We start from the raw sequence: 27,360 nt of genomic DNA on the forward strand, positions 1-27,360 counted from the left end.
ATTACATGATTGTAAGAGTAGCAGGCCGGTAATTAGAGAGCGGACTTAAAGAACAGTGATTGGAGGAGGCGTGGAGGTAGAGGGATGCTGGGGGTGAAGGGTGAGGGGAAAGATGAATGGACAGAGGACATGCAGAGCGGTTGAGTTGAGCAGCAGAGAGGTAGAAAGGAGAGTGGGAAAGGAGAGCAGCGAGAACCGACAGGGCCTCAGAGAAAGACTAATGGAAGCAAAAGGCAAGAAGGTAGAAGTAGGTCAAGGCTAATTAGGAAGAGAGATAACATACAGAAACAATTTAGCGCTGCAGATGGAGAACAGAGGCTGAATTTAAGTGATAGTGATACTTTAACTTCAGCTTGAATTTAATTCCACTTAAGCAGAGGTTTGTTTTGACATCAGTCTGGAGGAGAACAATTGAATGTTTATATGTTGTATGCCAGCCCATCCGACGCACGGCACTCTGTCATGCAGCATAAACTCAAAATGCCATACAGCTGTCATCATTCGACATTCAGAAATTTGAAGCTTTTTGACGATTCTATCCTTCCTTCTCTCCCTCATTCACTGAATCTCTCTTTTGGGCATTCACTACCAACACTGCTCATATACTTCTATCAGCTGTATACATTTTTCACCATCCTCTACTAATTCCGTTTGATTTTGATCTTTTCATCTTGTGACTGCCTGCCACGTCTTGTAACTCTCGCTGTCGTTCTAACTCAGCTGTCTCTCTTTCCTGGGTGATCTTTCCTACATGCTCAGTTTTGGGGATGCTTCCCTTTCGACCGCCTCCACCCTGGAGCACATCCCGTCCTCAGCTGTGGCGCGTCCTCGCCCCCTGGTCCGGCAGCAGAGTCTCCAACAGCCTCTCACTCACCAGCCCCCTCCGGGTCCCAACGACCCCCCGGTTACCTCGCAGAGTCTGGGCCAGCTGCATACGGGCCCAGGCGGCGGGGGCCACCGTGGGGGCCCGCGTGGGGTCCGGGGGAGTCCGGCTGGAGCCTCCCGGTGCAGAGGCGGAGGGGCAGGTCGATCGAGGTCCAATCCAGGGAGCTGGGACCACATGATGGAGCAGATCCGCCACAGAGGGCTGGATGTCAAATCCTTCTTGTGAGTGTTTCAAACTTTACTCTTTGCATTAGAACATTTATAATACTGTGTGGGACCTTTTTATTTCCTAATTCAGTTCATCATCATATTCAGAATCTATTTCTGAGTGTTAGGTAAGTTACTCAAAATTAGGACTTGAAGTTGAGTTACTTTACTACGTAGTAATTCTAAAAAATATATAATAATTACTTGGAAAAGTAACTTATGAATTCTTTTTAAATCTCTCTTGCACAAACACGGTAACAGCTGTGAGCATTGCCAATCTAATGACTGATTCATTCAAGTTCAACTGAAGTTACTCCAGTTAGCTGAAAGTTGTTAATTGTTAGTTTGCAAATAACTAATTAAAAAATATAATTGAGTAACCGGCCAATTGAAATTTCAATTGATATCCATAGGCAGCTAAAATTTGTATTTCAGTCCTTTTAAGTCATATAACTGAAAGTAAAATGTTCAATATATAATTTTTTTCATTTTATGGAATTGACCAAGTAGCATCAAATTAAAAGGTCATAGTTTCTTTCACAAATATCATTAGAAAAGCTGGTAACTGGTTCATGGAGCTGGTGATTATTTGGCTGCCCATTTTTTCTTTACATGGGTATTTAGTAACATCTCTGTTTCTACTACCACACAAGTGATTCAGTGGAATTCAGCTACATGACAGTGAGGTTTCTGGCACTTGGACACTGGATCATTCTGCAGAGTTTTACGTTTTGTACGACGAGTCTGTGTGGTCAGAGGGAGAAAGACAGACCCAAAGTCTCACATCCTGACTGAAATTAGCTATGATCAGGGTTTATGATGATGATGATGATGATGATGATGATGATGATGATGATGATGATGATGATGATGATGATGATGATGATGATGATGATGATGATGATGATGATGAAATGCAGTGTGGCATGTTCTGCCACATTATTATGATTTATTGTATTGTGGTCATCATGGAAAATGTTCTCAGATTTTTAAGTGCAAACATTTTCACAAATAGACTAGAATGACCAAGGAACCACCACAAGAACAAAAAACCACCTTGAAGTGAAATTTTAACAAAAAACAGAAGAGCTTTCATTCTCATAATTATCAGCTCAATTCAGTAATATTTCTTTCTGAACCTCTGGCAGCAGTCAGAGTTTTAAAATGTTTCCTGGGAATCATACAGCCTGTGGGTGTTTGTGAATAAGTTGAGAGGGGTCAATAGAAATCAAATGGAAACGTGTCTGCAAAACACTTTCCAAATTGTTTTGCTTTTATTATGGATGTGGGAGCTTTGCAGTTTTTTTTCTCCCCCTCCATACATGTGTCATTATTGTGGCAGTACCTCTCGCTGTTTTGGCAAATTGCAATTTGAACTGACATTATGACTCAAAACACACACATATAAAAAGCAGTTGTCTGATGTAGAGCTGATACATGTATGTTGTGTAAAACTGCCTAACCGACCATGAAATAAACTTCCTTTATATGCAGAGGAATCGATTAAAACTTATGGCTAGGCCTTCCATAACAGTCCTAGTTTTTCATGTTACCCGACTGGAACAATTGCCCACCCTGGTCTATAAGTTTCTAACACTATTCCACTTTGAAATATTTCAACTCAGTTCTCTCTGTAATGATGGATGTAGGCTCTCTCCAAAGGTTTTCTGTTGAATACAGGTCAGGACTCATCTCGAGAAAGTTATAAACAGTGCACCTTTTATTCATAACTCTTCCTTTATGCTGCTGACGTTGTACTTTGGCTCCTTGTCCCGCTCAGACCTTTATGTCAAACACAGAATTCTGTCTGGGTGTTATATTTCTTTTCAAAAGATCTTGGTAATACAGATTTCATCATTCATTTGATAAAGTCATTTGAGTGTCAAAGGCAGAAGCTCCACAGGATGACAGAACCTCAGTCATGCCTCATACTGGGAACGGTTGAGCTTTACTATATATGAATCATAACATGCCTTCTAAATAAACTGGAGCATTGCATTCCCAAAGAATTGCTTGTTTTGATCTGTGCAATGAACAAAATGCCTGAAAAACTACAGTGTTTCTCTGACATATGATAACGAGGTCCTCCTTGATCTTTACCCTTGGAGCGTTTCTTGGTGTAGTTTTAAGCCTAAAACCTCCATTACTCATTGTTCCATGTCAACAGGAAGCTGTTTTGATGTCTGTGATGGGGTTTTTTTTTACCCTCAATTTGAACAAACTTTGATATCATTCTCTCATTATGTTTTCTCTCAGTTCCATATGCAGAAAGCAACTCAACAGCCAGATCCAGGATGTTAAGATCTTTGCTGATCACTTTGCAGCCTCTGGGGCTGTTTTGTTTATTGATAATATTGATGGTGTCCGCTAACTAACTCAAAATGAAGCCATCAACCGTCGTTTATTGCAGGGGTTCTCAAAGTTTTGATAGTTGAGGACCAATTAAGGGAACCAACATTGGACCGAGAGCCGCCAAAGAAAAAACAAAAAGAGAAAAAAAAAAAATCCCATTTGTAATAATTTTCATGGCCAGGTTGCATCTCTACGATTTACATTTATTGATCAGCTTTCAGTAATGTGCAATAAATACATTGTAATTAACAAATGAGGCTATACCTGGCAAAACTTGAGAAAACCTTGAGAAACTTTGAACGCACACAAAATCCAAAATGGGGTTTTCTGCCCTCAACAGTCAAATTTGGCATATAACAGTTCTGTGTGCAGTCCATTTCAGAATATATATAAAAACGTAATAAGAACAGTCAGTCTCAGGGCCGGTCCACACGTAAACACTGTGTCACGTAAACGCACTGTTTGGCCGATCATCCACATGGTGTGGCGTCTTAGGAGTGCGAAAATGGGGTGTGTTTTTGTTTTTTTTAAAACATGGGTCACATAGTGGGGAAATTCTAAAACGCCGGCTCGGCTTTGAGGTGTGGATGGGCAAGAAACATCTGTGGAATACGATGAAGTCATCACCCCCCACCCTGCCCGCCGCGGTCCATGATGTTACCTAATAACAACAATAATCGCGGACTATGTGCTCCAGGTCGAGCTGCAGAAGCAACTGATACTTGCAGGTTTAATAAGGTGATATGTTGGAATTTCTCGAGGAGCAGGAGCATAGACCAATATGACTCGGGAATTCAGACATCAGGGGACTCTGTGACAGTAATCCTAGCAACTCCTTATCAACCGTGGTTACCATATTTATTTGGGGGAAAACATAAGTTCTCGTCTCTCTCAGCTCTCGGGGGAAAATTGACACAGTTGGATTAAAATGAACTGTAATTCATTTTGGGCTGCCAGAAATGTCACTGAGGGCCACCATTGGCCCGTGGGCCGTACTTTGAGAACCTGTAATTTATTGCCTATTGCAGTAAAACATTGGCAAGTATGATTGCTTCTGTGTTATGTTGCCAATAATTATGAGAATACTTCTCATTTTCAGTTTTCTTTACTTTTACCGAAAGAAAGTTTGCAAATATTTTTTAAGAGTTTATTGTATTTAACATGACAGGCAGGAATCCCCAGGAGCTCTTATCTTTTTGTGCCTGGATTCGATGCAATACAACAGTAATGAATTATTAGCATCACTCTGGGCAAGGTTTAAAACAGCCCAAACAGCTGGCAGCAGTGGAAAGTCATTAAAATACATAAAACTGAGATTCAGCTAGTTGAATTTCAATATATTAGTCACAAGTGTTGAATAAGCCGTGCTTCATTCCGGCCCTCAATTTTTTCCCGAACACAGCCTCTCTAAATAATTAAAGTACCTTTTCGGTTAGAAAAAAATACTTTAACTCAACCAGGTTTGACGTAATTATTTACTTCCCAGTTAGCCAATATCATTATAAACATTACAACACCGATGATATTTGAAGTACAATGGCAGTTGTGATGCGAAGCCCAGCGATTGTTTGAGAGAACCAACACCAAGAGCTCTCCTCGTACACTTGACTTGAATGATTGATTACAGATGATGTGCTCTACATAACAGCCTCATGTAAATGCCTCCCTCCCCTGCAGACCGGAAGCACAGACACACACACATCCATAAGCACCGCCCTGTACTCCTGTGCTGTTTTTGCGTGTCTACCCATTACTAGTGTCTCCAGGCCAGTGACCTCCCTGCCTATGTGAATCACCATTCAAATCAGGTCGGGCACATATATAGTGAGGTACCATTGCCCATTGTCCCTGTCCTCATGAATCTTTCTGGACCAAACACGTCATGTGTTGACCCTGGAGGCGGAGGAACATGCTGTGGGGAGTGCGTGGGGAGTGAGACGGCTGTGCATTTATGATCGGTGAGGTATGACCATCCATCGCAGCAGTTTCACCTTCAACCTTGTGTCCATGGCTGTCACACAGCATGGTGACCGGGCCACCCCGCGTTCAGTTTGGATCAATAGATGCGAGTGTAGGTGGTAATGATTTCAGCATCCTTGGGTTGGAGTGCGCGTGTCTTTTTTGGCCGTCCACACAAATCCGTTCACTTTATCGATGAGTGTCATGTTGGGTGCTGTTTACACATGCTCAGCGGGCGGCTGTCTCTCAAGTGCTAATGCGTTTCTCCTGCTGTCGATACTGTTTCAACAACAGCGTCTTGTTAAGGCACCACAGAAAGCTCATCCAGGCGGGGGGAAATACAAATGTGTGATATGCAGAGATGAGAGCATCAACATCAAAGCAAAACTTCGTAGGAACTGAAAATATCAAAAAGGATGACATGAGAGTTGCTTTCGAAAGAAATCTTTTGGTTCTGTTGATATTTATACATGCTCTATGTGCACTTTTAACACATGTATCCAGGGCTGCCATAGAGTTTGCCTAATCATTAGAGGATGGAAAACTTTTTGATGCTTCTTTCTAATTGACGTACAGCAACAGTCCTATTTCCATCAAATGTATGTGCATCTATTTGATTTAATTGAGAATCAAAATCTGGATGTTTGGGATATTCTGACATTCAAACCAGTAAGGCAACTACTTATCGACAAAATATATTAAAGTTGAATAATTAGCAGATGTAGACTGACTTTGAGATTACTTAAAGGTGCTGTTCACGTGGCCTCTGAAAATTCATAGATTTCTTCTTTCTTTCTTTTTTTTTTAAATTTTCCTCTCTATACCATGAGGATGTTACTCATTTTTTCTCTGAAACAAAACAAATATCCTGCCATGCCTCATCTAGGGGAGGCTGAGATCTAACATGAAAAGTCCCTGTGATCCCATCTCAAGTGTTTTTACAATAGTATCGTTGAACTATTTTACAAGTTGAAAGAAACGTCTGGATAAACTTTAAGCACAGTGTCAAGAATAAGTAAACTTCATAATCAAAGGAACTGGTTCGAATTGCTGGATAACAGAACACAGAAGGAAACCAGTTAAACAAAAGTCTCAGATATAAAGAATACAAACTGCACTACTGATATAACCACCACAAGCAATCACCCAGCAGGTTTAATGTATTTACTGTACTTACTGTAATACTCCTAGTCTCAAACAAATATGGCCACATCTGTAACACCTCTATTATAGATGATTGTTCAAGAAAATCCATAACTGAAGACAATAAAGGCATGGCGATGTCTGTAGTTCAACCTGTCTGCCACAGATGCTCATTTCAGTGAAACGTTTCTTCTGGCGACCATACATTATCAATCAGTAGATTAAAAACATTAATTGCATCCACATGCTTGCGAGGACGTAAACTGTTTGCCAGGGCATTATATAACTGCAATATATACTGTAATGATGTATCATACTGTGGGAAAAAAGCCCCTTATGGATGTGTCTAACTGTTATAGATCAAAAGTCAGCCCTTACTAAAAAATTGCTACAATTTCCTCCTGTGTTTTCATCAGATACACTTTACCATGAAACAGTAAAACACATAAAAGTGTGTATTACCCTAACATGATCTTCACATCATTGTGTCCGTGTTTAAGAGCTGAAGAAAGACTCAACACAGTGAGAGACGGATGAATGGACACTGAAATCATCTCTTTCTCCGGCAGACGGTGCTCCTCTTGCAGCTCACACGCAGTACATTAAGTCATCACAAGGACTACACATTATCTAAAATATGAGAACAAGACTTTGTAGTAAATCAAAGGCAAGATGGCTTTTAATAGCACACTCACAGCCTCACGGCGTCGGGGAAGGAAATGGTAAAGAGAAAAAAAAAGACTTTCTTTCAGTGATAACAAATTTCTTTTCTTCTGACCTCTAATGCAGCCTCATTTACTCACACGGAGAATGAGCAAGATGTACCTGACAGCTTAGAGCTGTACATGAATTATTTGTGTGAGAGACGGTGCTAAAGATGGTGGTGGCAGATTATGTTCCTGATTATTTAAGTCACTCTACGGAAGAATGAAGTGTCGTTGAAGTTTCTCATTAGAATTTACAGATTGTGTGTTAGTTTCAGGTAAAGATGTTGCCAAGTTACCAAGTGATGTATTTATCATTGTCTCAAAGAAAGGTAAAGACTGAACCAAAGGGAGGTATTTTAACTTAGACACAAGTCAAAGAGATGGACACAGCTCATGTGTGTTATAATACAGTTGAGTTGAGTGAAGCTGGTCTGTTGGGTTTTTCTTTTTTGTTTTGTTTTGTTTTGTTTTGTGTTGTCCTTATCTTGAAATATGTTAAAAAGGCAATACTGTTCAGTTAAAACGATCAAAAACGGGAGCAAGGCACTAACTCATGCTCGTACTAACAGGCTATTTTATGCTGTTGTGTAAAATCATTTTCACCATTTTGCACAATATCAAACATCCATCCAATATAAATAACTGAGTTATGGCTAGTTAGCAGTTTATCACTACTGCCAGCTAGTGTAACCTAGTTAATGTGGAAAACTTATGTTCCTTGACATTTTCATTTGTTCCATTGCAGTTTTATCATCTTAACATGTCCTACTCCATACAAGAGGTCAAGGATGGGTCATGGTTCTTGTCTATATCAAAAAAAAAATCAAAGAACGATGGGTCTTCATTTCCAACTTATTGTACCGGGTTCACCATTTAACCCTTGGTGAAAAGTCAAACAAATCCATCTATAACCTCAAGGACCAAACTCTGTGATTAAAAAACTCAGCACTGTTTAAAATGGACTGCAATGTGTCTAGAAAGTTGAGAAAAAAAAATTATGGCGACTGTGAGGTGTTCTTCCTTTGTTTTGCCTGTGGTAATAAACCAACTATCAATCCAGTGTTTTCCATGTTTCGCAGATTATTGTGTTGACATCAAGTCAGCTACAACTTAAAAGTTCAAAATTATCTAAAATGTTAATAAATGCATGCGGTGAAATGTTATGATAGTGTTGTGACATTGTTTTTGTTTTTTTGTTTTTTTCAAAAGCAGTTCACAGACAACAAGTTTGAATGAGATGCTTTGCTCAGTATAGTTTCCTCACCACAGTCTACCGCCTTTCTCCCACTCTCTCTTTGTTCATGAAATGAATGTGTGCTGGGTGGGTTCCAATGTTTCTGTCCCTGCCTGGTTGTGTGGTTTCATATCGGATTGTGTGTGTGTGTGTGTGTGTGTGTGTGTGTATGTGTGTGTGTGTATGTATGTGTGTGTGTGTGTGTGTGTGTGTGTGTGTGTGTGTGTGTGTGTGTGTGTGTGTGTGTGTGTTTGTGGTCTCGTGATGTCTTGTTTGTCATCCGTGTGTCCAGTGAGGGGAAGATGGTTGTTCTGTCTCTAGCAATCGGGCTGGCTGAACAGGATGACTTTGCCAACCTCCCAGATCTACAGGAAGCGCCAGCGAGCAAAGAAAATGAAACCACACCAGAAAAAAGGTAATGAGATAAAGAGAGAGAAGAATGTGAGGCGTGTGGTTAGTTAAGCACAAAAAAGAAGTGCAAGTGAGATGTCTATTTGAATTATACTGGAGAGGTAAGTGATGACGTGTAATTCAAAGCGTTGCAGGACTAATTGTCAAGGTTGTGTTGATGTAGTAGTTTGTATTGTACAGTGAGGTGGCCTGAAATATCAAGAGTCTGTCGCAGTGCAGTCAAAGTGCGGGAAGATGAGCTGCCCTCACTCACAGTAATTTAATTCTCAGCAAAGGTCTTTCAATAAAATGACTAGTTTTACATTTTTTTTTTTACTTCTGAGAAGAAATCATGAAGAAAATATATGGGGAAAAGGCAACCCCTGATTTTTTCTTGCCCATCCACCATCACCCCTTGAAACCCACAGGCCTCTGAAACAAGCCCCACACTTTGAAAACCACTGTTTATCATGGTGTTGATTGCCTTGCAAAACTGGGGGGGAAGGCTTAAAATGCAATTATTTATTTATAGAATCACAAAAACAAGCAAAAATCATAATCTCTAGGGTTTCAGTAGGATCTTACTGCACTCACTCTTGCTATACTCCATGTGAAGATATAGAAATGGAAACCCGTTAGTAGACTGACAACAAATCTCAAGAACGGTTTGGCATTGATCCAGTTTGATTCCAATTGATTTTAATGACTTTTTCGCTGAAGCAATAGATTAAACTTTCAACGGTGCTCTTTATACAAGAGATGATACTAGAATTATGACAACAGGAGTCAGAAGGCGAAAAGTGATGCCATGAGTCCAGAAATATTGTTTTATTTAACCCATGTTGACCTGAGGTAACTTACATTGTGTGTACCTTTAATGCCAGCCATGATGAGCGAGTCCTTCTTTCTTTAGAGCTAGATGTGCACTGATGCTTCTATGTTTAATTGGTCACCTGGTTTTAATGGTGTCTTCTGGAACTTGTTCACATGACACAACTGCCTCTAGAGGCAGGCATCCAGACGTATGTACTTTACAGATGTGTCAAAGCTTTATCTTGACTGGTAGTAATGTAATTCTGCTTGAGAAATTATGTCCTTCCAATTATAATATATGATTGGAAAAGGCTTGTGTGACCACTGCGTGACCGCTACGTCTGTATAAATAGTACAGCACTGTGCTGACACGTCAGTGTTTCGATTCTCACCCATCAACTGTCTAAAATGAATGTTACAGCCTGAGCCCAAACTTACAGCTGAAGTCATTCAGAACAATCTGCAGCAAGTTAAAGAAGTGAAAATTTCTGCAACAGATGGTTTGGTCCCCGGAGCCTCGATCTAAACGTGGTGCAATTAGTCTGAGATTAAGGAGAGAGAGAGCAGTGAGGCAGTGTAGGTCTTTGACGAGTCCTCCAAGATGCTTCATACAGCCAACGAGACAAACTCTTGTAGAATGTTTTTTTTTTTTATTTATTCTCTCCCTATCATTTTCAAATAGATCCCAACATGATATAATCAAATGACAGTTATCTATGTGATATCAGGCAAAGACACAGAACATATGGAGACTGTAGAGTGACAGCTGGTTGTTTGGCCACATAAACTTTTTGATTACATCCAGTATTTCTAGTATGTTATTTAAACTAATGGCATCATAAGGAAAAGACGTGTAGCTGAAACATTTCCGCAGTAATGCAATGTGTACTCTTCAGGTTATTAAATCATCTGCATTCTTAGACGACACAGTAATCTCCATCTTGGCTGTCCTGATCATAGAGCTCTGCATTATACCTTTGCATGAACTGGATCAGCAAGCAACACAGTTCTAACTTTTATGTCCCACAGACTATATTAAGTAGCTGTTTTCATCCTGAATTTAAATATCATAAAAACAGTTCTCATACTGCAAGCCTTTTTTTCTCCCCAATGACTTAATGTATAATATTAATAAATCACTCTGTCATGGAAATTTAACTCACTTCAGAATTGTCAATTTTTAGCATTGTATTTAATGTTTGCACGAATAGCGTTTCTTTGTAGTTTGTCGGAATAGTTTGTCAATGAAGGTTCAACTTTCTACTGTCTATCTCTTCCATTTTCTGTGCTCATTTGGGCTTGAAGAATCATCAATAATTATGCACCATTAATAATCTTATTTCACTAATAATACCTGCTTAAATAATTTCTAGCACCTAAGATTTGCCAACTTTCCCTTTTTTGAACTGCTGCTCACTTTTATTAAAAGAAATGTAATATATATTACATTTCTTTTCTTTCCAGTATCACATTTTTTGCCCACCCTCTCTCATTTCCTATGTGCTCTGAGTTCTGCTTCCAGACCTTTTTGAAAGTCTGCTTGTCTGCAGCTCTTCACTGCTGTTTTGATCTTTTAGTCGTAGGCACTGGAGAAGGGCACCCTCATTATTTAGGAGCAAGATTCCTCACATGAAACACTCGTCTAAAAATATGCTAACCTCTCATCTGGCAGTGATCTCACAGCAGCCGTCAGAGACGAACACTGTCTCTCAGCTGGTGAACAAAGGACTGAGCATGCCGCTCTCTTATCGCATCACTCTTTGAGGGATAAAGTACTTATCCCGCTGTTTTGACTGGGCTCTGGATAAATCGGTGTGTTGTTCAGCATAGCCAAATATATAGAAATTATTTAAATTCTGCTTTTAAATACCAGTACATTTCTTAAATACGTAAAGTTTTTCTTGAAATTTCTTTACAGAGAGTCTAACCACCTTTCAAACGAGGTTATCTGAATTTATGCCTGACGGGAAATGGAAGTCTGCCTTGGAACATAGTAAAACTGAAGGTTTTGTAATTCTATTGGAACAATCACAACCTTTCTTATGCTTTTTTAATTGAATTTCTTATGTCATAGACCAGTTTACCTCTAGTCCCCAAATCATTCTCTGTCCCTCTCACTATCTGGAGGTCTGTCAAGCACCTAAGTCTAATCACAGCCAGCCAGCAAGCCTCTGCCCAGAGGGATTGCGTGGGCCAAGTTGTCTAGTGTCCTTCCACGACTAATAACTGCTCTCCATCATCATCTGTGTCCATCTTCCTCGTCTCGCAGTCTCTGTTGCTACCTCGTAAGCTCCCTGTGACCATCTGCCGGCTGGCTCCCGGCCTTTTTCTTGGAGCCCAGCAGACTGAGAAGGACACAACGAGATGATCCCACCAAGATAATATGTGACACCACAAGACACTGTCAGACTCTTAAAGGGAGATGGAAAGAGTGGGAAACCTTTGCTTTCAGCTTTCTAAAGAAAATATGCTACAGGATTAAAAGAATAAAAATAAAATACATGCACCCGTGGACATTTCAGCTTCCTTTGGTTTATTACTGAAATCATACATCTTAGCACAAATGCGATTATAAAGAAATATCAGCAGAGAAACCAAGGCTGTGTGCTCTGTGTATTTGGCCAGTCTATATTTGTTCAGACAGTTCCTCTAAACATGGATGGCAAATAAGCACAAGAACAGCTGTAAACACAATGTTGACGCCAGGGTGAGAGTGGAAGCACATCTTCTTGACAATGAGTAAAATTAATACTCATATGGAGAGGTAATTTTGGGTCGTTTGATTATTTTGCAACCAATATTCACCCGTGTTTCAGCTCTGTTTGTCTATCCAGTCACTCAAACAATGTCTGTTAAAGTGATAAATATTCCATTGTGCTCCTCTAACTTGTTGCTGATTTGTTTTATAACAAGTATCATCCAGAACAGAAGCTCCAAATAGTGTTGAATGAATGTGTACAGAATTGAATGTGGAGGTTGTGCAACCACAACAAGAAGAAAAACACATTTGCAGACTGATTTAATCATCTATCAATGATCTTATTTATTTTATGCTCAGTTAATTGATCCCCTGTTAGAAAGGAAATTATAGTAGAGCTTTAATGTGTTTTTAGGATTCAGATCTTGCTGATCAACAACAAAGCTGCCAAGCTAGTTATCAGCAGGAATCATGACTCATAAAACACCATTCAAATGCAAATAGACGCACATAAATGAAGACATTAGTGGCAGTAGGAGCATATTATACCAACTAGAACTAAGACTTTATTCACCATTACCAGCATGTCGAGATGTAATTGTGACTTATTTTACCATTATACCCACACATCTCTTCATTCTGCTCAACTGGATTTTTACTTACTTTTATTTTATTTTAATGCATAGAGCAATTTAAAGAAAACCCTCTATACTATTCTTATTTTTTCATTGTTTGCCTATGTTCTTCCCCATCTGGATAATCAATATATATCAACCACTTTAACAACAATTGTTTGCCTATCTCAAAAAAAATCATACATAGTATTAATGGTTGATTGTGGTGTTTTTATAGTGTGTGTGCGTGCCAATTTTCTGTTCTGGAGATCACTTCAGGTCAGGTGTCAGGGTTATGTATGGGCTTATGCATAATGCACTACATACAGTATGTGGCCTCGGGCCTTTGCTCAGTGTGTATATTTGCCTTCATTTGTGTTGCTATTTATAGTATTTCCTCTGTAAGCAGCTACATACATGGGCAATAAATTCCAAGAAAACAAACCTGTCCAGAAGATACATTAAAGTGTATTGTCTTATTATATTTACCTATTGTTTGGTCAGAAATAATACATTTTTATTCATATGAAATCATCTGGTTGTAATGTGATGAAGGATTTGGCAAAACAAAAATTAGAATATAAGATTGAGATTTTCTGTTTGTCAGCATATGTAAACACAGCTACTGTTTTGTCCTCCAGTCAGAAACAGACTGTGTTTGAATATATACTTACGCTGAAAGTGATTATTACAACCAGGAATATAGTTTTACTACCTGTGACTCAGTTAAAATCTGCAGCTCTCATCACAGCATCACTCATGAGTAAGTAAATTCACCCCTGAATGAATGTGCCCTGAGACGTTTAATGTTAATCTGTGTTTTGGTTTAGGATACGTCTATGTACTGAGCCTTAGCTGTTAACTATAAACCTGTCTGGACTTGATTACATTTTAAAGATCAAATCCCTGCAGACACCAGTGCAGCTTTGAGTTAATTTTATTAGTGTCAACAGACACATTTTCTTCCAAGCTGATCTGTTATCTGCAGACTAAGCCCGTGTTTTTCTCCCTGTGAGTTAAGTAAACGGTCCCCTAATCTCTTATGTGTAACTTCATGTAAGTCGGCCCGGGTCACTGTGGTAGGCCGGCCAAAGCCCTGCGGTGGACCAGACGTAATCACCCACCTGCAGATAACTATGATGGAAGCTCGGAAAGCTGTTTGTAATATTATCATCTCAGAAAGCTGCTGTTGCATAGCAGAGCTGCATCTTAATGAGCTTGGAGATTCACCACACACAGAGATGCAACAGGGAAATAAATATGAATAAACCCAAAAGAGCTTACTGGCCCCGGACAACCTTCTATCTGAAGGTAGAGTTCGTAACAGCTGTAAAACGTGCAGTGCTTTCTGAAACGAAGCATGTCCGATTCCATTCAATGCAAGCCAAGAATATGTAATGCCCACGCAGAGCCTCGGTGATGGGACATTGAAATCAAATGTGAATATTTTCAACATGAAGCTTGGCAGCTAATCCTGTTTTACGTTGCATTTTACTGTCGAGTAAATCCTCGTCCTTAAAATATACTGATTCGTAAGTATTTCAACACATTGTCAACTCTTATTGAAGGTTTTCGTTTTGCATAAAAGGCATGAAAACCGATTAGCCAATGCACATTTTCATTCAATACATTCAGACAAGTATTTGCTTGTTGCTTTTGATCTGTACCTTAACGTCCAATGACAAAGTAAGCAAGCAGTCAGTGAATCTGACTGTCAGACATTTCACTCAAGAGTTTTATGGACATCTAAACTGAGCATGACACAGAGTTAATGTTGTACGTGTTCGGTGTTCGCAGAGGCACACCTTGGAATAAATGCTCCTTGTGTGCTGAGCGTACAAACACTGCTGACATCGTCAAACAGCCTTTATAGTTGTATTTGTGGTCCTTGTGTTGCCCCTGTGAATTCAGACAACTGCATGAGTGTTGACAAAGTGTGGAGGCTTATTTTTGATATTTAAACTCAAAGCACAGCAAGGAGGTAAAATAGATGAGTAAAATAGATTAGCATATTCTGACTACGCAGCACTGCATGACATTTAATGTTTAATGCTTAAGCCGCTTTTGTTTGAGCTGGTGTACATTGTCCATGGGCTTCAGAGGTGTAATCTTGGCTGTGCTAATATTCCACTGCTCTCGCTGAGTTGCACAAAGCCAGACTGTACAGTATTAATCAAGCAGGAAGTTGTTGTCACCCTTTATCAGTTGGCATATCTGACTCTTTCAATTGAGCGTCTGAGCCAGCAATCACAGCGAGTTAAGCCTTCTAGTGACTCTCCAGGCTGGTCACCAAGCCCCGTGGCAGACTCCACAGTCAGCAGTGGCCCAGGAGGAAAGATGATTGGAAAGAAAAAGCAATGTAGGTCAGCACAAACGAGGCATCTTTTTAAAAAAAAACTGTCAGAACCAACTCTGGAGCTCATTCACCATTTCCCTGCGTGCTGCTTGTGGCTTCAAGCAGTGAGCTGATTTAAGAGAGCTCATGAAAGGAAACTGAGGAGGGCATCACAGTGAAGGTGACAGTGATCAGCGATAGGGGGCAAAGAAGTGTGCCCATTATCAATAAACATTTTGTTTTTATTGATTTTTCTCACCACTGCTGAATTGGCTAAGACATTACCACATACTCTTTTCCTTCCTTCTTTATGCATGGATTTATAAATAGAGGCAGACTCAGTGGATAAATCTCAAGAGGAAGGTAGCAGAGGTCTATTCAAAGAGCATCAACCCAGTCGAACACTGTAGATGGCTCCATTAGTTGTATTAGCTGGAGTGTCGAGGAGGGTGGTGGCCCGGTGATTTGTCCCTGTTGGTGGGTAGCGCTGAGTGGGCTGACATCGAAGCCTGGGCCTCATCCATCACAGGACATGGGACCAATATTGTGTTTCATGGTCTCTTCTGGCTAGTGTATGATCAGCAAGTCCCAGATACACAGCATGTTTATGGAGAGGCACTCGCCATCCAGGCCCTGCCGGTAGCTCTCATCTCTCATGTTCCCACCCGTCCATCTACTTTCCCTCCCTTACCCTCTGCCTCCCGTTTCTCTCCCACCCCTCTCATCAATTTCCTCTTTACCCTCTGCCGCTCTCATTTTGTTTTTCCAATAAGACTTTTGTCTCCTCATCTCGCGTTCTTTTCTTCTCCCCCTCATCTGCTTCTCTCGGTCTGCACCTTGCTTCATCTCAGTGCATCTTTTACAGCTTTGACACTTAACTCTTGTGTTTTGCGAGCCGATCTCCTCTTTCTCTCTTTCCACGATCTCCTTATTCACGTATTTACCCTCTCCTAAGGGTATTGAGTGATGTTATGATGTGATGATGCTACATCAGCTCTCCTTTGTTGCAGTCGATGATTCAAACAACTTTTCTGATTTGGACAAAATCAGCCTCATTGCTTAAGATCAGACAAAGGAGATTAATTGATGAACAGTTCTCTTGCATAACTGTATATCAGAGCTTCTCCTACACCCGCTGTCTCTAAGTGCCGGCAGTATTTGTTTTCGCTTCAAAAAAATTCTCATCCAAACTCAATTCTATTTCCTCTTTTTTTAATTTGCCTGAATGATTAGGAAGCAAATGTTATACAGACTGCATTGCCATATGAGGTTATAAAAAATAACTGCAATAAATCTTTACTACTTTATTACTAATCTAAAAACCTCAGGCAGGTTAACTCAATTATTTTGGCCTGACTCCTAGCGATTGATAACTCGAAGCTAAGAAGGTAATTAGCTTTTTTTTTCTTTCAAAATCAGCCAGATAATCCACTTTCTTTCAAAAAAGTAATCAATCTGTGTTAAGTCAGTTTGGACTCTGAACTGGTTAAAGTCATTTTTATACCTTGTAGTTGGATTGAGGGGGATGGTTACTGTAGCTTGGGGCTCAATCTGTAGAGACAATGCAGTAATAGTGTGCAGCCACCTTATATTGCAGACATTATTACTAGTGTGTGCATGATTTTGTGAAAAAATGGTTGATTGTGACCGATTGTATTGAAATTGTAAGCATGTGCTCTATAAATAAAGTCAGTTTACCACAGTGTGGAAGTTGAGGAGGAGCTGAGACTATAATGTTCCAACTCTTGGTGTTGTCTTAACTCATTTGTCACATTTGTAGTTTCTTTCAGCAAAATACAGCGATGCCATTTAAAACACTCACTGTGCACAATATAATAAATGAATGGATAAAATACTCAACATTGTTAACAAATGACATAGTATGAGCATCTTTTCTGCATATATTATCTCTTACAATAATATCATGATGCTCATGTCTCAATATCTTTGTTGTGCCAGAACTGCTTGAAATGTCTTCCTTTTTCCTGTAAGCCAGAGTCCCCTCTCTTTCTTTCTCCTTTAATGACTCTCATGATATACATTCATCAAAGCTTCATAAGTGAAAGACTTTTCATTTATTCAGTTCTATTTCATTGGGGCTGAACAGAGTCGCCCACTGACAATGCTCGTGTTACACTGGCGGAGATAGCATGTCTCTGCATTGTCCCCTTGGGATGTAATGGCCTGCTTTGTCCAATTACACAGAAGCTTTCAACTCAAAGTGAGGCCAGGAGGTCAAAAGCCGAATTTTCAGTTTTACTTCATGAGATCGAAGCGCCCGTTCTCCGGAGGATATTGCCCCCGACCTTCATGAGGATTACGCGTCTGTGCCCATGTGCTCATTTGTTTTATTTTAAAGACCATTTGCATTTCCCAACCGTCTAAAACACGAAGGGTAAAAATCAAGTTTCTTTCGGCCTGATAATCCAGACGGTTTTATTAACAGAGGAAGACAGTTACTCCATGGTTGCACATTTCTGCCTTTTCACCTGTTGTTTTGAGTATAATATGGCTGGAGGTAATTTTGCACTTGTTTTGGACATTTATGAATCAGACGTTTGTTTTTGTTTGTTATGTCTTGTTTTTCTTTTGGTGGGGGGGTAGCATGAGCTCACACTCACTGTGGTATGTGCTGATGTGTTCTTTGCAGGGTCACAGGGAGCTGGAGGAGTGTAGGTATGAAGAAGTCAAAGACTATGTTTCAAAGGCTTTCGAAGAGCCTGGTCCCTTTGCCCTTTGGGCCTTTTTTGCTATTTTCAATATATGCCCCTCTCAGTGGAGCTTCCTTGGATTTCGCTGCCCTCTTTTTGAAGGCTCCAGTTACTATGGTTACTGCAACACAGTGTAAAATACGTGATGGTAGAGTACAACCTTAAGTGGGAGCACACTTTTTGGTTGCCATGGTTACGACAACCTCTAAAGGAAGAATTATGTAACTGATGTTGTGTTTTAAGCGAGATAGTCTCGAAGCTGGCAGAAAGAGGAAGCTTGCAGCTGGAGATATTTATGCTGGTTTGTTTCCATTGTTAATCACAGGGGGTATTCCTCCAGCAAAAACCTCTACTTTCTATTAATTTCCCAAAAAAGTTCAGCCATAATATTATGACCACTTTCCCAATATTGCATGGCGTCCTTTACAACCCTACATTTCAACGTTTTGGTGTTAGCAGCAGATCATTTAACTCCTTAACGTGGCTTGTTCGTTCAGCACATCCCACAGATGCTCTACTGGCTTGATATGTGATATATGATATGAGAATTTGGAGGTCAAGTCAACAACCGAAACGTTTTCTGTTCCTCAAACCATTTTTGCTGCATTTTTGTTTTATGTCAGTGTGTATTATCCTGCTGAAAGAGGTCACTGCTATCAAGAAAAAAACATTTCTATGAAAGGACGTATACGTCATGTAACACTGCTTCTGTAGGTGGTACTTGTTAAAGTAATATCCAAACGGATAGCAGACCCTCTTTTGTGTTTCTTGGTGCCATTCTATGTGTTCAACAGGTAAGCAACCGCATGGGCTTCTTTATTTGCTCTATGGCCCACTTCCTATAATTGCACGCTTATTGTTGCGATTTGGTGGAAGACAGGGGTCAGTATAGGCAGCTGGTCTTTGGTTAGGCTGCCCTATATGCAACCAACTGTGCTGCACAATGTATCTTTATTTATTACTCTTTCTTTCTGTACCAGCATTAACAATTTCAGCTTGACCCTGTTGTCTGTTCATTACTTTTCCTTTCTTGGACCATTTTTGATAGATACTGACCCCGCAGACTGGTAACACCTCATGTGAGATGCAGTTTTGATGCTCTGACTTAGTCGTCTAGCCATCACTGAGCCACACTTCTGAAACCTACTCAAGTCCTTTAGTTGTATGCCTGTATTCTTTGCTTCGAACACAACAACACTGTGAAAGGAAATGTTCATTCACAGTCTAATAAGTGGTGGAGTAATGATAATTTTTTATACAGTCGTGGTCATATTTGTATAACTGAGTCATGATAACAGCAAGGAGAGAATGGACAGGTTAGTAAGATAATTATCCTTCCTAATCATCGCTTAGTGTTAAACATGGTTATTTCAATCATGTTTCCTCAATTTCTCTATATCTCTGGACAGAAAGATTTATTTTTATTTTTTATATGTCCTCATGTCTGGGTGGGATATTATGTAGCAACGGTGCCATGCTGCAGCATCCGTGTGCATGCATGTGTGTGCACGTTTGACAGAGACTAAATATGTTTATTTTCACACATGGATGAACTCACCTCTCTACCACACCCAACATCCCCCTGGCCGTTACAGTGTCAACAGCCCTGATTCGAGGACACAATGTACCACAGTGGGTTGTTATTTGCCTTTCATGTCATTTGTGAGGTGACTGCACATTTATCCACCAGTGAGGTGTGTACAGTTGATTAATTCAGCTCTACTGCACTTATTAACTTAACGTAGAGAATACAAGTATAAACCAAGAAGAATCATCCCATGATTTGTGGGTATTTCCATTTATCCTGTTACTTCACAGCCGGAAAGTTCCTAGTCCAAATCCAGATTCTGTCTGTTTGGGATTTGCATGTTCTCCCTGTGCCTGCTTACATTTTTTTCTGGGTTCTCCACTTTGCCCTCAGTCCAAAGACATGCCTGTTAGACTAACGGATGACAGTAAATTATTCATAGGTTTGAATGTGGATGTGGGTCTGTCTGACTTGTGACCTGCACATTGTGTACTCTGCCTTTCAGCCGGTGTTGGTTAAGATGGGCTTTATTCTCCGTATTATAATGGTGCTTTTTTATTGATGTTATTGTTGTGGTTGTTGACAAATTAAGCTATCTCCTCGAAATTAAAGCATGACTTTACTTTGATTTACTTCCTATTAATGTATGGATGATTTATGTTAAGCAAGCATCTTTTTAGAGACATCATCCACCAGATTCCCCCCTTATTAACTGCCAGTTAATCTCCAAATCCAGTTGTTTTTAACATATTGTCTCTTTTTCTGTTTGCCTTAGATTATATAAACAGCAAACATTTCTGGCAACAGCTCAGTTTATTCATTGTATAATTTTTTTTATTCCTCTATTGGCTATATTTACAGGCACAAGTGGCAGTCACTGACACAGCATCAGATCCATGCATATTCTACTTTCTAGTTTGCTGAATGCATTATCAGGCTGGAGCAGACAGGGTAGTGAATGTGTTTTGATAACGAGAGCTCAAGTGAATAAAGTAGTTGGGTTTTTTTTGTTTTTTTTAGTTTGGCGATCAGACTTGTGATGATAGTACATTATGAAAATGAACGAAATTAATGGTGAAACGAGCCACCATTTTATAACATGTAGTACTAATGGAAGGGCACATTGACATCCACATTCAACTTAGAGTCACTAGTTAACCTAACAAGGGTGAGGAAGCTGGAGATTGAATACCCTATTAAGTATCTATCAAATTAATAACATAAGAGGCCATCAGGCGAACATGCAAAGTCAGCAAGACTCAAATATGGTGACTGTGCCAACCACTGGGCAATTGTATCACTGAGTATGTGTAGAGTATGTCTACCACAAAAGAAAGAGGAATTCATAATATATGTTGGCTGCATTGGTGATGTGAATTTTTACAGGCCTGTGAGATGTGGCACTGCATGTTCTCTGCACGGCTTAGATAATTTATTGGCACAGCAGTATGGTGGGATGAAAACATCTTCAGTGTAAATAATAAAGGAAATGCCTTGCTGTTTACATAAGGTTGATTGTTTGAGATTCACGTGATCTCTATATTGTGTGTTGGATGTTGATTTAGTAAATGTCAATGGTTTGTCATTAAAGGCAGGTCTTCTTAAAGGTAGGCCTCCATAGAGTCTTTGAGTAGAGACCCAGCAGACAGGAATATATTATAGTCTTCAGAGTCAAAGCGAGAAATCTCTCTGCAGATGACCTCCGTGCGGTTAAAGCTGGGCTGTTTGTATTTGTAAGTGAGAGTAAACATTTGAAATGGGGTTTTTACAGGCTGCATTGTAGCTGCAGAACCAACTCTGTAAGTAGAAATATGTCAATGTCTTTGACAAGGAAAAACCACTTGATGGTCATTTTGTTTCCAAATCAAATGTCTAATTTCGTATTAAAACAGTGTCTGTGTTTCATACACAGTTCAGGTGGGTTTGTATTTATTTTAGTATTAAGATAAACTCGTTTGTTTTTTTTGCTGTAACTGAGCCATAAAATCTGCCTAGAATACAAACAACCAAAATTGCATTTTCATGAAGTGTGCTGCTGAGATTTTAACATTGGCAGCAGATACTCAGCAAACTCAGATGGATCACATTCAACATTTATGATACTGTTTGTGTGTGTGTTTGTGTGTTTGTTTGTTTGTTTGTTTGTTTGTTTGTTTGTTTGTTTGTTTGGATTCAATTAAAATTAATTAAGGTAAACTTGTTTTAACTTAAATCTTTTAAGCTTTGTCAACAACAAATCAAACTATTTTCTTTATTTCCAAAATACACAAAGGTTTTCTTTGTTCCATTGTAAGTCCGATTTTTTTAAATAAAATGTTTCATTTAACAACAATTTCCACAAAGTAAGTAAAACGAGCCTTGTGTTTCATGTATGTGCAACCATTCAAGAAAACTATACAGAAGTCAATATATGATTTACACCTTAAGCGAAACATCTAATAATTTTAGAATCAGTGAGTGTGAAAGGATTATATTAGGGTTTCTTTGTAAACTGATGAGTTATAACACTAAGCACACTTGTTTTTGAGGTGAAAAGGCAGAGTGCCACGGTGCAGACTGGAGCCAAGTCAAGTGTCAGTGTGACAGCCAGGTCTTATACTCTATGTGTGACTTCCATGTGTTATATTCAAGGTAACACCTTTCCATGTGATGTGTTCGGAGTCAATCTGAGATTCTGCAGCTGAATGTTTTTACTTCAACTTGTGAACATTGAGTATTGACCCGCCATGAAAATGAGGCATTTCATGCGTCTTCATCAGCATGCACATGCAAAAGTGAGCTTTGTTTGGCAAGCACTTGATTTGTGAAATTGGTAAAGTTGGAAGTGAGTCCGTGCTGCATTGTTGTGGCTCTGGCCTGCAGATCACAGAAAATAAATGCAGAGTGACGAATCAATTCTTTTCTCTTCCAGCCCGTATCCTTTTTTTCTTTTCTTGCTCAGTGTCGCTCCACTTGTGCTTGTCTGTTTGCCGTATAACCCCTGTCTATCTCAAACCCCTCGTTCTATAGCCTCCTTCTAGTTTACTTGCTCACGTAACTCGTCTGTTTGCTTCTTCTTTCTGCCTTTAGAGCATCTGACTCCTGAGTCCAAACCAAATCTGGGCTGTTTTGCTTGCACACGTTTACCTCATCTCCCTTTGCTCCCCGACTTCTATTTCCTAAAGCCTGTGTGTGTTTGTGAAACCGTGTGCGCCGATGTCTCAGTCTCACATTAATCTGAGCCAGTAACTTCACTTTCTTGATTCCATTAATCCTCTGAGTTTTAACACAAACAAATCCTCTTCTTTTTCTCCACCTTAGCATACACATAAATCTTCAGATTTATCCCTCTTCTCAGATTATCTTTTCAACAAAGCCCTCTTCTAATCTCGATTCTGCTTCTACCTTTGTGTTTTAAAGCTCACACTCCTGTTGATGCACTCTCTATTTCTGTCTTTCCAACAATTGCTCAGTTTTTATTTTTTTTTCCTCTGGGTGGTCTCACTTGCAGCGATAAGAGCTCTTTAGTCTTATTTGTCAATATGTCTAGACTGGTATCAGATCTTTGTATCTTCCCAAGAAGTATCATAATAAGGTACTCATGCTATTTTACTCCATATATTTTCTTTTTGTTTTCTTTTCTTTCACTGTAATATATACCCCTTACTTGTGTTTTGAATTAATTTCCGTATAGTCATGTAATCTGAATTTTCAGACTGTGAAGTGACAGATGGTGTTGGACAAAGTTTTACACTGGTGTGTGTTTGCCTTGGAGGTTTGTTTTGTCTAAAAATAAATACTCAAAAATAGTAAGGAATAGATTCTAGATGGCGGTGTGAGTGACTAAATATTGGTAATGGCTCCATTAACATGCAATTTTTGGTCTTTCTTTGTTCCCAAGCAACGTGTCCTTTTGAAACAAGAGAGATGAATTTTAAGAACAGTGTATGCCGCACACTTAGCTGTTTCTGTCTAGAATGTCATGATGTGAGCAGAACTCGTCATGTTTTAGCCCACATTGTGACAAGAAGCCCCAGATGGCATTACACAAAACTATAAGGACACTTTTTTTGGGGGGCTCATTCGAAGCATAAACATGTAAATATATTTGTATTTGTGTTTATTTTACCAGAACTCCAGGGAACAAACCAGGCAGCAGCCCCAGAGGTCAGACGCCCGATGAAAGTGGACGTCGCCACGAAGCCAACTCCTCTGTTTCCGACTTGGCAAACTCAGTCACCAGTGACATGCTCATGGTAACACACAATGTCAGTGCAAAGTATCTGTGCGTCTATTGCACTCACACATCTCCGGCTCATTCAAAGTCAGTTTTCAGCATTGTAGAACTCATCTATATTTAGAGAAGATGTGGGGACTCTTGTCAGCAGCAAAGGCATGTAAATTATAAGAAGTGAGACGGCACAGACACTCCAGCAGTGTCTCCACATCATCTTTTCTAATCTAGAATGAGAGTTACATGAAAGTATCGAGACAAGGAAGTACAACAAGATGGAAATGGAAAAGTCAAAAACATTACGTTCACCTATTATTATTTAATCATGATTATAAACACTCATATGAATATGAGACTTCTTGAATAAGAAGAGATGACCTGAATACTATGTCGGCCATCTCTACAGTCTGCGTCTGAGGTGTTCAGTGCGATCTTCGAAAGCAGTTGAGTCAAACGTTCCTGGCTTGTTATTAATAAGATACTTAACCACCAAAACACTAAACACAAATGTTACAAACTACACATTTTAAATTGCTGTAATTGAGGGTTTTTCAAACTTCTTTGGAAAGCACAAGACTTCCTAACCTTTCTCACACGACACAATATTGCTTCTTTTTAATAAAACAAGTAATCAGCTTACCTTCCTATTTCTAACTATCACAGCGTCTTCAAAAAGATTAAATGGTCAAATAGTTTATGTTGTTAAAACTCTCCGGAACCTCTTCAAAGGTGGCCTGCCTCACACTCACACAGCTATAATTGGTTCAATGTTTTTAGTTTTTTTCTAGAAAATGAATAATAAAAGTTTCTCTGTTTGAATAAGCAACATTTATGAAATGCTATTTTTCTAGTTTGATCTAATGAGACTCAGTTCTCGGACACTAAAGATTTGAATCTGTTGAATATAAATCACGTATTTTTCCATAAATTACTTATTACTCTATAAAGAAATAGCTATCAATTTAGATATTCTGTAAACATTTCAGTGTAAAACTGTCCTGATTTACTGAGGAACCTTTCTGTTTATCTCATGTTTTGCTACTTCATAATGCAATATTTTCTACTATGTTTTAAAGAAATGATGTCTAAAGATACAAAATATAGGATGTGCATACTCTAGTCATTGTCAAATCAGGTCTCTACATCCATTCAGGAATCATATTGCAATCTGTCTGGTGGAGGAGAAGCCAGATGACATGTCCCACAAACCTTGATTCAGTTTGACGAAGTTGTCTGAGGGTTTTTTTTTTTTTTTCATCCTCCCAAAGCTTTCATCACCCACAAAGTTCTGTCTCCATCCCACTCGGCTCACCCACCTGTAGAGCCTCAGAGTCAGCGAGGACTTAACAGCATCTCAGCTGACTGCAACATACAGTAATCATCACATCTCAAGCGAGGCACCGGGAGGAGAGGGGACGTGCGCCTCATTCAGCGAGGTTCGGTAATTAGCTTTGAACGAACACGCAGTGCTGTGGGTGCTGTGAGAAAATGGCAGAGATGGGTATGAGCAGTGTGCAATTATGTGGGCTCCGTGGTGTGTCTGAGGAATTCACAGTGTTGGTACCTAATGATAATGCTCATTCTGGGCAGTTTTTGCCAAAGGCGTCTATATATTTCACAAACCCTTCCTCCGTGCTGTAAAATACCCATCCTGCACTGCTCCGCCACATGTGCTGCTAGGAAGGGGGCGGCGTTTGTATATACGGAATGCTTTTCCACGGACTGTATCCAGAGAAAGACAAGTGTGTACTGAACGTGAGCGTGTACATGCAGCTCTGTGAAGCGTCTCAGGTAGTAGGGGATTGGGGGAGGATGGATGGGTGTCCTGTCAGCATCGCAAGGTTGTTATCTGGATGTACTCTGACACAGCTCTCATTGCATGTGACGCTCAAAGGGCTGTGGTGTAAATGCGTTTTTTCCTCATTATCTAACGTTGGCACATTTGCAGCGGTTTCTATAGAGAGATATATAGAATAGATGTTATTAGTTTGAAGGGCCGCGCGCGGGATATCTTAGTTTCTGCCAATCCCAATTCCGAGATTTACACCAGCAATTGTTTAGCTCAGTTTCTGCTTCCCTTCTCCACATTATCTGCATCTGCATTAAACACCCCAAATTTTGATTAGTGCTGAAAAATTTGAAACTGTTATATTTTAGAATATATTTGGTTTATTATTTTTGTAAAACACTGCTGGATTAAATCATTATACAAAAGGTAATAGTGCTGGATTTATTATTTTTTATTGCAGAATGATAGCAGTGTGTGTGTAAGGTTGATTCAAAATGGACAACGTGATCTATGTCAGTCATTAAGAAGGGCAAGTCTTATCTTGCTTCATGCTGGTGTAGTGGGTCGCATGCACACCTCACAGCAAGAAGACCCCTGATGTTGCCTTGGGCCTGAGTGGGTTTTCTCCAGTGCCTTTGGCTTCATTCCACAATGAAAAGACATGCATGTTAGTGTGAAAATGTGTGTGAGCGTGTGTGATTGTGGGCTGGCAATCGTCCATCTGATGTAAACTAGAATAGACTGGAGTCCGCCAAAAACTACATTTATGTGAATCTATGTTATATATGGGTTGTTTTTTTTTTTGTTTTTTTTACTCTCTTTACGTTACGTAAATTGCTGCTGTGCGAGATTTGCCCGTTGTGGGATAGCAAAGTACTCTTGAACTTGAACCCTAACTTGGATGGAGTGGATAGATAAATTAAGGTTTCATGTTCTATCCGCCCATTCTATTCTATATCACATTATTCAATTCAGCGCTGCTGAAGCCAATCCCAGCACACTATGGGTACAGGCAGGGATTTATCACCAGTCCATCACAGACGTGCACACACAACTAGTCGCTTTACTCAAATGCATTTGTTGTACTGAGGATAGAAACTAGAATACACACATGCGTGCAGTGAACAAAGAAATTTCACAAATGAAAGCCTCCAACCTGACTCACACTGGGGATTAGCTCACTGGGATTCAACAGCACCAACCACTACACCAGCATACCGCCGTGTCTCATGTTCGAGTTTGTTGTAGTTTTAGAGATGTCAATAGTACATAGAATGAAGTTGTGGATTAACTGACAATTAGGAGAATCATTTCGGTATTGGCTTTTTTGTACAAATTTCCTTTAAAAAAATTACATTACATTTAGTTTTGTACTTTGTTTTGTTTTGTAATTCATAGTATCGGCATCCACTACACAAGTGTTGTTTGGGTTTTTAGAAACAATATTAGAGAGAGAGATTTAAAAGCTGAATAGGAAGGTGGAAAGTACCCAATTGCAGAGAATGTGGAAAAGCAATTTAAGCCAGCTGTTGGGTGGAGGACTACCTAATGAAAAGTGATCATATTCAGCATAGAGAACGACGCTGAGCAGCGCCATCAGAAATGTGAGGGAGAATACTGAATTGGATATTAAATTTCTGGAACCGCTTCTTGAATAATGCCTCTGGCTTTCCCCCTCAATCAGATAGGGCTTTTTTAAAACTGGATTTTTTTTCCCTCTTTCCAGGCCACACCGCCATCAGTCAGAGGGTCTGTCTAGCAACAGATAATCCACCTCTCATC

General features: G+C 39.7%; 1 protein-coding gene across 1 annotated transcript in view; it reads left to right on the forward strand.

The window, feature by feature from the left end:
* The window catches only part of syt7b (synaptotagmin VIIb), a gene marked incomplete at its 5' end in the record, with an annotated part of 81,968 nt that overhangs the window by 49,538 nt on the left and 5,070 nt on the right, over positions 1-27,360 (forward strand). Inside the window, 3 exons of the mRNA XM_080458056.1 lie at positions 760-1,107; positions 8,780-8,902; positions 23,688-23,811. Coding sequence (XP_080314182.1) covers positions 760-1,107; positions 8,780-8,902; positions 23,688-23,811 — 595 coding nt within the window. The remainder of the gene's footprint in view (positions 1-759; positions 1,108-8,779; positions 8,903-23,687; positions 23,812-27,360) is intronic.

This window comes from Lipophrys pholis (assembly GCF_963383615.2).
Source record: "Lipophrys pholis genome assembly, chromosome: 2".
NCBI classification, from domain to species: Eukaryota; Metazoa; Chordata; class Actinopteri; order Blenniiformes; family Blenniidae; genus Lipophrys; species Lipophrys pholis.